This window comes from Anolis sagrei, chromosome 1, assembly GCF_037176765.1.
Source record: "Anolis sagrei isolate rAnoSag1 chromosome 1, rAnoSag1.mat, whole genome shotgun sequence".
NCBI lineage: Eukaryota > Metazoa > Chordata > Lepidosauria > Squamata > Dactyloidae > Anolis > Anolis sagrei.
In genome coordinates this window covers 139567300-139579018 of record NC_090021.1, presented here as the reverse complement: position 1 = coordinate 139579018, position 11719 = coordinate 139567300, and the positions used below count along the sequence as shown (strand labels likewise).

Sequence of the window (11719 nt, the reverse complement as noted above, 5' to 3'; positions counted from 1 at the left end):
TCCACACAGCCCTATATCCCAGAATATCAAGGCAGAAAATCCCACAATATCTGCTTTGAACTGGGTCATCTGAGTCCTCACTGCCATATATCCTGGTTCAAAGCAGATACTGTGGGATTTTATTCAGCCATGTGGAAGGGGCCTCAGCAAAACTCCAACTGGGTTATCTGAGTCCACACTCAGATAATGTGGGATTTTCTGCCTTGATATTCTGGCATATAGGGCTCTGTGGAAGGGCCCAGACTGATTTGCTTCTTGGCTGCTGAAAGGACATTTAGTGAGTTGGTTCAACTGATGATATTATATATATATATATATGTTGTTCGGAACTACAAAGAGGTAAACTACTTGTTCTTTATTGTTCATCTGCGTGGCATATTTTCTTTCTCTGGCAAGGCAGTGTGTGGGTTGATCAAACATGAACTACCCGTGGTTTATTTTACATTACACTACAGTCTGATAAGTTTGTTTTTGTTTTTGTTTTTGTCGTGTCAGGAATAAGTCACTCCTGTTGTGAGAGAATTGGCCGTCTGCAAGGACGTTGCCCAGGGGATGCCCAGATGATTTGATGTTTTATCATCCTTGTGGGAGGCTTCTCTCATGTCCCCGCATGAGGAGCTGGAGCTGATAGAGGGAGCTCATCTGCCTCTCCCCGGATTCGAACCTGTGACCTGTTGGTCTTCAGTCCTGCTGGCACAGGGGTTTAACTCACTGTGCCACCGGGGGCTCTAGTCTGATAAGTAAGCCCTGCTGAATTTCCCACTTTTATACAACCATTAAAGGAAGTGAAATAATAAACGGGGCTCCTCTCCCTCTAATGGTTGTGTAGGAATTGAGAAATTCACCAAGGCTTACTTATCACATAATGTGGCATAATGTAAAATAAACCATGTGTTGTTCTCGTTTGATCAGCCCACACACTGCCTTACCAGAGAAAGAAAATATGCCATGCATATTTTTCTTTGCACAGCTATGGTATTTCTTGATTATGACAAAATCTGAATGAGAAAAAAAAGGGGGGGGGAGTCATTGGCCCTATTGTAATTTTACACGTCTCCACAACCACACACACATAAAAGGCAACACAGTTTATGGAAAAATAAAGAGAGTTACTGGGATTTCTATTGACAAACTTAGGCTCCTTCTACACTGCCATCTAAAATCCAGATTATCTGCTTTGACCTGGATTATATGGCAGTGTAGGAGCCCCCAGTGGCACAGCAGATTAAACCACTGAGTTTCTGAACTTGCTGATCAAATGGTCGGCGGTTTGAATCCAGGAAGCAAGGTGAGCTCCCGCTGTTAGCGCCAGCTTCTGCCAACCTAACAGTTCAAAAACATGAAAATGTGAGTAGGTACCACTCCAGCGAGAAGGTAATAGTGCTCCATGCAGTCATGCTGGCCACATGACCTTGGAGGTGTCTTCGGATAACAACAGCTCTTTGGCTTAGAAGTGGAAATGAGCACCACCACCCCAGAGTCGAACACAACTTAATGTTAGGGGAGAACCTTTACCTTTACCTTATATGGCAATGTAGACTAATATAATTCAGTTCAAAGCAGATAATTTGGATTTTAGATGGGGCCTTAATACTGGTATGTGAGTATCTGTACATACAAACCTTCCTTTAAAAACTATTAAAATTCAACCTGGGAAAGAACAACTTTCTTGTGGGAATGCTTACTTCCAATTTTTACTTACTTAGGCGATCCCTCGTTGTCTGAGTAGGATTGTCTTCCAGGATCAGTATACTGGCCAGATTATCTGCACGAATAATCTGCATTGAAGAGGCACGAATGGAGGGCAAAAGAGAGAAACGTACTAAGAGGAAGGCACGTCAAGCCAACCCTGACCGGGACTGCCTTCCACCTGGAAACCAATGCCCTCACTGCGGGAGAAGATGCAAATCAAGAATAGGGCTCCACAGTCAGCCTCCATTCGTGCCTCTTCAAATTCTACAGCACTGCTGGTCACAGCTGACCTCCAGCTGGAGCACTCAAGGGCCAGGGCTTCCCAGTTCTCAGTGTCTATGCCAGAGGTTTTTTGGGGGAGGAGTTAGTGGCCAGGCTTCCAGACAGCACTGTTTGCCTGTGTGATTTTGGGGAGGAGATAGTGGTATTAGGAATTGGTTGGTAGGAAGTTGGCTTGGCTCGCCTTACCCAACTTCCTACCAACCAATTCCTAATACCACTATCTCCTCCCCAAAATCACACAGGCAAACAGTGCTGCCTGGAAGCCTGGCCATATGCCTAAAAGTCCAGAGTTCTGCAAAATCTTAGTGCAAAAGGCAAAGTTTTAAAAATGGATTAAAGCACAAATAAATACAATGCAAACAAATTATCACATACTTTGTGTATTTGCACCTGAGTGTCCCTGAGTACAAATTTTTAAATCAATGTTGAAAAACTATCTATCCTAAAGCATCATGCTTCAGCGGCTCCCATAACAATTTATGTTACTTTTGTAAGCATGGCATATGAGAGAATCAGACATGAAGCCAGAAGCTAGATCTATTTCCATGTTAGTGCTAATAAAACAAATGACTCATCAGAGAATTAAGTGAGCCTTTATCATCCTTGTTTAATTATGACCAAGAAACATTTTGGCAAAGATTAAAAATAAGAAAACAAACACAACATTTTCATCATCCCTTAGTAATAAAAATAAATGTACAAATAGACAAATTTACATCATATATTATGCATGATACACTCAAAGACATCACAAATACATACGCATAGACTTTTTCGAATTCAGACATTATATCCCACACACCTAATGATAGAAAGCATTCTTATAATGTTTTATAAGTTTCTCAGCAGCAAGGCTGGAGGTAAGGAGCAAGATCGTTCTTTTTTAATAGTCCTTTTACATACGTTTGAGTATCCCTTGTGTAAAATACTTGGGACAAGAAGTGTTTTGTAATTTGTTTCCAGATTTTGGAGTAGCTGTGCTTACATATCTATACGTAATGAGTTACCTAGGACATGGGACCCAAGTCTAAGCATTTACCCAGTATTTATGTCTCATACACATCTTATACATATAGCTGAAAGGTAAATTTATATAGTATTTGTATTAATTTTGTGGTGTACACTGAATTATCAGAAAGCAAAAAATGTTGCTATCTCAGCCACTCATGAGGACAGTTTTGGAGTAATTTGGATATAAGAATTCTAGATAAGGGATGCTCAACCTGTACCTTGAACATATTTTTTCATTTAAGTAATTCATCACCTTGACGTTCACTTTCTCCACCCAGAATAATATTGTCTGCCATTGTATATAATGGAGATCAGTGATAGTCTTTGTGACTAGAACTCACAGCATCCTCAACATCTAAGACTGCTGGAGGAAGTAGCCAGGCTTTGAAGCTGCAAAGCCTTCAGCAACACAACAGCTAAGACTATTTCCCCCTCATTTGAGATGCGAGCTAAGAATGAGAGTGTTTCTCAGTATATTAAGACAATCTAGCCCATCTATACAATAGATGGTTAGAAGGCAAGAAAGGACTATTGGATGTAATGGTAGAAAGTTTTCAGTTTTTAAAAGCTGAAAAAGAGTGATTTGATACAACATTTTAAAGTAAAACAGTTAGAGATAGGAGAGAAAGGCAAGCTGGCATACTAAGGAATACATTAATGCAATATAATAATAATAATAATAATAATAATAATAATAATAATAATAATTTGTATTTATTACCCTCCTCTCTTAATGGCTTGAGGCGGGGTACAACATAGTCAAAAACATAGGAACATAAGATATATACCATAAATCACATTGATAAAAACACAAAAATATATTTTAAAAATTGCACTAAACACAGATACGAAATTGACATATAGTAGCAATAAAATGTAAAACTTATCATTACAAGTTGACTGTGTAGGCCTGCCGAAAGAGGTGGGTGTACACATTCTTGAATGGATAGATGCTATGACAGCCCACCACTCAGACAATTACAGCATGCTGGCTCTCAATCTATATTGCAGCACTATTAATTTTAATGGTAATAAAGATTTCAAAACAGACTTCCAAGATTTAGTCAAGTATACGATGGTAGTTTTTAAAAATTGTTATTATCTGTACAACAAAAAAGGCTCTGACAAAGTCTTGGGATGCTGAATTGGATTGGATTTGGCTATGTGGTTGTTAATAATGTTTTTAAATGAATTTTAACTTACTGGTTTTATTTAATGTGTAATGTTGTGATATATTGTATATGTATTCTGTATGTGTTGGCATCAAATTGGTGCCATTGTAAGCTTTCAGAGGTTAAGAAGGATGGGATACAAATGTTGGAAATAAAAATAATTAAAAATAGACAAATTGGACAGCAGGACTGTCAGACAGGAAACTGGCATGGACTCCTGTACCATTTCAATTTTCTGAAGTGATGATTTTAAATGCTTTTAAGACATATGAATTACTTTCCAGAAAAAAAGTTACTTTTGTAATTCAATTGCAGAACTACACAAAATGCCAAAAAAGAAAAAAGTACATTGATCATCATCTCTTTCAGGACTTGCTTTAGTAAGTTGCTTGAACACATTTGGAGACTTACAGCTGTCAAATAAATACATTTTCCTCCATTCCTCCATGGAGGAATTCAGCATCATAAGTATGTGAAATAGATCTCACAATTAAAGCCTCCACAAATGGAGTCTGCTAGTTATATGGAGTGTGAAGATGCCCAGAACACACAACCAGCAAATCCCAAACTGTTCAAACCCACTTTTCTAATTGTTTTGTGGTGTCATCTGTGCAACTTTTAATCATCCTCTGCCACATGTGGTTTCTTGGAGCAGAAATAGACACCGCAGGTACAGAAGATCAGCAAAACCAACACAGTGTGGCTAATGACAAGCACACCAATGGCAAAGACATACAGTACTTTATCACAGTAATCCTGGGGATGATGGAAAGGTGGTATGAAATTGGGCAAGTACACTGAAAACACCCAGTAGTTCCCCAGGATGAACCACAGGAAGAGGAAGAGGCTGAGAGTGAGGTGAATATAATATCGGTGAGCGTTCTGCCTCCATGGAAATTCGTCGTCGTCATCATCGTCAATCATGACTGATTTGGAAAGCAGCTGCCTCATCCTGGTGGAGTCGAAAAGCAGAAGGGCAACCTACACATTGCACACACAATAATAATAATAAAGAAATGGAAAGAAAAGAAACGAATTGGCGAGAAGTCTTGGAATATTTAAGAAGAAAGAAGAAAGAAACCAGGATCTGAAACAGACAAATGAAGACTGAAACTCAAAAAGACTTAGGGAGAGAAAAGAGAAGAACTTAAAGTAACCAAGAAAAATCATGGACAATACTAAACAGAAGATTTCTGAAAGACACCAGGAGGTCAAATTTCTATTGTTTTTCTTTTTTTCCCCCCAATATATATATATATATATATATATATATATATATATATATATATATATTCCCCCTTTTTTCCCCTTTTTTTTCTTTTTTCCTTTTTCTTTTTTCTTATTTCTTCTTTTTTCTTTCTTCTTTTCTTAAGTCATTTGTGTATTTTAAGAAAACCAATAAAGATAATTTTTAAAAAATGAAAAAAAAATAACTCATAAAGAAACAACATAGACACAGCAAAGTCTGGCGTCTTAATATTCAATGAACTCACGGTGAGCAGCTTTTTAATTGCAATCACTTCACATCAATACATTTAATACGGGTATATTTATTATGACTCGAGACTCAACAACCAATAAACACAACTGATCCATTTGGAAATGGTAAAAAAACCCAACAGAATATAGAGATGGAATTTGAAAAAGATGGTGCTTTTAAGAGTTTCTAACCATGCAGAGAAATCAGAAAGTGAAACATCCTTCTTGTTAAACGTTGCAAGTCCATGCCAGGAAAAAAAATAAGCCTAACTGATTTCACCCTGTGATACACAACACAGATGTCTTGCCATAGAAATATTCACCAGTCTCCATTATGATGTAAACAAACACACCTCAAAACAAACAAACAATTCTCTAAGTGACTATCAATCTGGGTTGCCACAGATATATATTTTTCTAGTTTCCAATAGGTCTCACAACATGTTCCAGAATGCTTCTGGAACATCGCCATACAGCCCAGAAAACTCACAACTTAGTGATTCCAGCCATGAAAGCCTTCGACAATACATTGACTATCCATCTGTTCTGGGGAGACTTTTCTTCAAATGGCACACTGTTAATTCTGAGAAGGAAAAGTATGACTAAAAATAAAATATTCCTAAGTTTAGTCTCCCAAATCAATGTTTTATTTTAGTTTTGGGAGTTTTAAATAGCACTCTCAGACAATTACCAGTTTCTACCTTGAAATAGTTGACCCTGTTCTGCAGGTAAGTAACAATTGGCATTTTGGGGTTTTGGGGTTTTTTTTAATGCACTGCTGCATAACTTTTCGCCCACATAAGATTATAGGAATCCTTTCACAAGTGTGAATCGACACCCGTGGTGCCACGCAATTTTTTTTCTCCTTTCTTTCTTTCTTTCTTTCTTTCTTTCTTTTTTTTTTTTTTTGGTCCTTCCCTCCACCCCAATATTATTTTCCTTTAACAAAACTTTAATAAAAAAATAACTTAGAAAAAAAAACATTTTGAAGAAACGGCCATAATTGGTCACAGAAAAGGTTACCATTCTGTCCAGACATCAAAACTTTAATTTCATTGAATTCAGAGAGATACAATTATCTGAGTTTTTATTTTTATGTCTCTACGCATGAACCTTGTTACAAGCATGCTTATATCATAAATTACCTCATAGAAAATATTATCACATGCACAACAGTACCTTCAAAGTGCCAACTACACCACCCACAAGAAGATACAAAGGAATGAGTGGCTGGACTGGACAGCTGTTTAAAAATTTCATGCCTGCAAAATAATAAAACAATATTGGTTTACATAATCCCTCAAGTAGTTTTGATCCATTTCAACAAACAATAAATATACCTCTGTTAACAAAGTCTCTGACAAAGAAGCTCCTTTATACAGTCCCTTTATGCCCCACCTCCCGACATCACTTTTTTCTCCTTGTTCTCTTGAATGGTTTTACTTTTTAGCAACATTGGGAGGTGAAGGAAGGATGGAGAAACACAGACTTTGGATGGCAGTTTGCAGCACTGTGTTGCAGAAACAAGTTGAGAAAGAGTGGCATTACTCTGTGGCTGATCCAACTGCAGCCATGAGCACTTACCTACAATGGGCAAGGTAAACAGCAGCTGCTTACTGAATCTCTTATTGGGCATGAATGATAAAACTGAAAATGGTGAATGTAGATAAGTCTGCATGACTACCTACCCCCAGCATGTTAAAATGCATAGATAAATAAGTTTGGCCATGAACATGGAAATCATAAGTGGAGGCTGGTGACAGAAAAAGCCACCCCTGGATTAATTTTGGAAGAAGTCTTCAAGGGGGTATCTAGAAGGTTCAATGTGTTTACTTACAAAAGGCTTACATTATTTTGGGGCACATGGGTTTATTGAGGGTCCCCCCCCCCCATGCATGTAAATAAATGTGTTTTCTGTTAGCGGTCCTCAACCTGTGGGTCCCCAGATGTTTTTGCCTACAACTCCCAGAAATCCGAGCCAGTTTACCTGCTGTTAGGCTTTCCGGGAGTTGAAGGCCAAAATATCTGGGGACCCACAGGTTAAGAACCACTGTGTTAAGCAGAAGTTCAATTATACTAACACACTGATATGCAACGCCACATCTACACTGACCACTCAGGACAATTTTTGTACGAGTATTGAAGAAAGCAGTTTCAAGATGTGGATGATTACACAGGCAATCCTGGCACCAGTTCAAAGCCCGGGGTTGATTACACAAATTACAGCAGCTGGCTTCAAACTGGTTCTAGGATCCACATGAGCTGCAGCAAATAATTCTTTTAAACTCCCTCTACTGCAGTGGTTCTTAACCTGTGGGTCCCCAGCTGTTTTGGCCTTCAACTCCCAGAAATCCTAACAACTGGTAAACTGGCTGGGATTTCTGGGAGTTGTAGGCCAAACACCTGGGGACCTACAGGTTGAAAACCACCGCTCTACTGGAATGCCCTTCAGATGTCCCTAAGGCAAATCACATTCTGTAGAGCTAATTTCATCTTCTGATGTGATTTACATTGGAGCACACTGTTGTGTAGTTAGGGCTTTCTTTCAGAACTTCCCAACTTCGTTAGTGTTTGTATAGCAAAAAGCGCACTGCAGCCCGCTTCTGTGGCATGCATTGTCTAGCTGTCTAGTGCTGCAACACTTTTTGAAGCTACCTTCAAACTGCATTAAATGGTCAATGCAGATGCAGCCCAAGTTATGTGCATATACAAACCTTTTTAAGTGTGTGTGTGTGTAAAATTCAAACTGGGAAAGAACCACTTCTTGGTAGATAGGCTCACAATGACACAGACAAGCAATGCCACCTGGGGGGTTGGTCACAAGCCTAAAAGTCCAAATTTGCTGTAAAAGGCAATAGCTTAAAATCCACTGCAAAGCAAATTGCCATCGACATAATGTTTGATTTGACACTTTCTGAATCTGTCTACAACTATAATAAATGTGCAAGCATGACATTACAAACCACAATCACACAGAGAAATATATCTTTTTTTGGAATAGTGATAATAATAATAGTTTATTTATACCCTGCTACCATCTCCCCAAGGGACTCAGTGCAGCTTACATGAGGCCGAGCCCGCAATACAAACAATGCAAGCAATACGGAATATATATTTTGGTTGTTATTTTCTTTGTTAAACAACTCACCTGTAAAAGCCATAGATAGCGGTAATGCTAGGAAAGCAAGGAGTCCAAAAATAAAGCAAGCTGTAAAGGAAATAAATGTTGAAGTCTTTGGATTGTTGAAAAAAGGGAAAATCGGCTTTGTTTTCTCACAATGAAAGTGATATAAAGGTAACTAGTAATTAATACACAGATGCCCAATATTTGATAGTACTTTTCTCTTTTTTCAACAATCTAAAGTCCTATCAAATATTGGGCATCTGTGCATTAATTACTAGTTACCTTTATATCATTTTCAGTGTGAGAAAACAAAGCCAGTTTACTATAAAATAAAGGAAAGAACACCAAAATTAAAATCCCTTCATAAAATCATAGAACTGGAAGAGACCTCGTGGGCCATCCATTCCAACCCCCTGCCAAAAAGCAGGAAAATAACATTCAAAGCTCCCCCGACAGATGGCCATCCAGTCTCGGCTTAAAAGCCTCCAAAGAAGGAGCCTCCACCACACTCGAGGGCAGAGAGTTCCACTGCTGATCAGCTCTCACAGTCAGGAAATTCTTCCTTATGTTCAGGTGGAATCTCCTTTCCTGTAGTTTGAAACCAGCCATTGTTCTGCATCCTAGCCTCCAGGACAGCAGAAAAAAGCCTGCTCCCTCCTCCCTATGACTTCCCCTCACATCTCGATATATGGCCATCATGTCTCCTCTCAGCCTTCTCTTCTGCAGGCTAAACATGCCCTTCACAGGAGAACTAGAATGAATTAATAATATTCCTTGTTAAAGGAGTTAAATTTATTGCCTTTTGTCCCAGTTCCCACACAAGAACAGAATGAGATCCTTCAACTGAACAAGAGCAACACCTGAGACAAAAGGTGGTTCTGTGCATGTAACATTGTCACTTGTCACATCTTTTGCCTTATGAAGAAGCCAATAAAGCATAATCAGTTTTGCACATTTTAGTTGGCCAATAGAGATATTACTCTTTTGTGGATTTCGGGATTATAATGAGGCACTTAAGAACCACTAATCAGCGGTTACACAATGATATACTGCCACCATAGGGGTGCATCTACTCAGTATAACTAATGCAGTTTCACACCCCTTTCACTGCCATGCTCAAGGCTACAGAATAATAGGAGTTGAAGTTTTAGAAAATCTTTAGCCTCCGGTGCCAAAGAGCGCTTGTGCCTTCTCAAACCCAAGCCCCAGGATCCCATAGCACTGAGCCATGGCAGTTAAAGTGATGTCAAAGTGCATTAGTTACACAGTGTAGATGAGTCCAAAGTACACAGTAAATCCAGTATGCATCCCGCACAATACATTCCATTCTAAATTATTAGAACTGTTCTCACATATTTTCCCAAGCAGTAAAGAGAGTCTAAATGGAGATATTCAAATGCTTTAAAATCAAAACATGGCTGTAACAGAGTAGTTTTCCCAAGATCCCCACCTCTTTCCCCAAAGAACCCACCATTGCTGGCAATTTTTGAGATGCATCGGTGACATGCTTTTTCAAAACCTCCGGACATTATTGATGAAATTGTTCTGTAACCCTTGGAGAAATAAGAAATCAGTGGTTGTATTCAAAGTTACATAAATGCTTTCATAATGAGCTCAGATCAAACAAACCAATTACAATTCTTGTAAATACTCAAGACATTATCAACTCCAATTTTTGCTTCCTTTTTGTGATGTTTATTTATTTATTTCCTATATTTATACCCCGCTCTTCTCACCCCAAGGGGGACCCAGAGCGGCTTACAGATTTGCCACTTCAGTGCCACATTGCAATTTTGTCAGACTTTTACTCCCATAAGTCCCATCCAATATAGGCATTGGTGAGAAATCATGGGAGTTGCAGTTCAACAATATTTGGAAGGATGTGTGTTCCCAACACCTTTGGAAATGAGAGTTACTGAAAAGCATGAAATCAAGCTGATCTAAATAAGAAATGGGAACCTCCCATTCTTAGGCAAAACCATTCTAATAATAATAATAATAATAATAATAATAATAATAATAATAATAAATACCATAAATAAATAAACAAGCTTACATGATATGAGGATTTAAAGACAGAACTGCAATTCTGGCACAAGCCAGTTAAGGTGGTCCCAGTGGTGATCGGAACACTGGGTGCAGTGCCTCAAGACCTTGGCCTGCACTTAAAAACAATCGGCACTGACAAAATTACCATCTGTCAGCTGCAAAAGGCCACCTTCCTCGGATCTGCACGTATTATTTGCCCATACATCACACAGTCCTAGATACTTGGGAAGTTGTCGAAGGCTTTCATGGCCAAAATCACTGGGTTGTTGTAGGTTTTTTTCAGGCTATATGGCCATGTTCTAGAGGCATTCTATCCTGATGTTTTGCCTGCATCTATGGCAAGCATCCTCAGAGGTTGTGAGATCTGTTGGAACTAGGAAAATGGGTTTATATATATGTGGAATGATCAGGGTGGGATAAAGAACCCTTGTCTATTGGAGCTAGGTGTGAATGTTTCAGCTGACTACCTTGATTAGCATTTGATGGCCTGGCAGTTGTTTGGTGTGGCTTGTTAGTGCCTGGGGCAATCTTTTGTTGAGAGGTGATTAGATGTCCCTGATTGTTTCCTCTCTGTTGTTTTGTTTGGGAAGTGTCTGGCGTGTGATCAAATACAAATACCAGCATAGTGATCTTGTTTGCTAAGTACTAATCTTGTTATGTATCAAATAATAATAAATATCATACATTTATTTGGCTGCGTAGGAGAAATTCTATGATCTTAAAGAGTAACTTCTCCGAGCTATGGATCAGCATCCCTGGCCACTGCCTCTTTGTATGCCTTTCCCTCCTACTGCCAAGTTGGCACCACTGTTGCCTGTGCTAATCAGATGGGTTATTTATTTTTCTTTGCTCCAGGTGTTGCCTGAATACTCATTGAGGACAGGCAGCAAGAGAGAGAGAAAGAGAGAGA

At 38.9% G+C, this 11719-nt stretch overlaps 1 protein-coding gene across 1 annotated transcript; it reads right to left on the bottom strand.

The window, feature by feature from the left end:
• Nucleotides 1–4495: 4495 nt before the first annotated feature.
• On the bottom strand, nt 4496–10310 carry TMEM272 (transmembrane protein 272). The gene is made up of 4 exons (XM_060755030.2): nt 10232–10310; nt 8785–8844; nt 6816–6898; nt 4496–5138 (listed from the first exon to the last, which is right to left on the bottom strand). The coding sequence occupies exons 1-4, from the start codon at nt 10287–10289 to the stop codon at nt 4776–4778; spliced, it is 564 nt and encodes a 187-aa protein (XP_060611013.2). The 5' UTR covers nt 10290–10310; the 3' UTR covers nt 4496–4775.
• Nucleotides 10311–11719: the final 1409 nt, after the last annotated feature.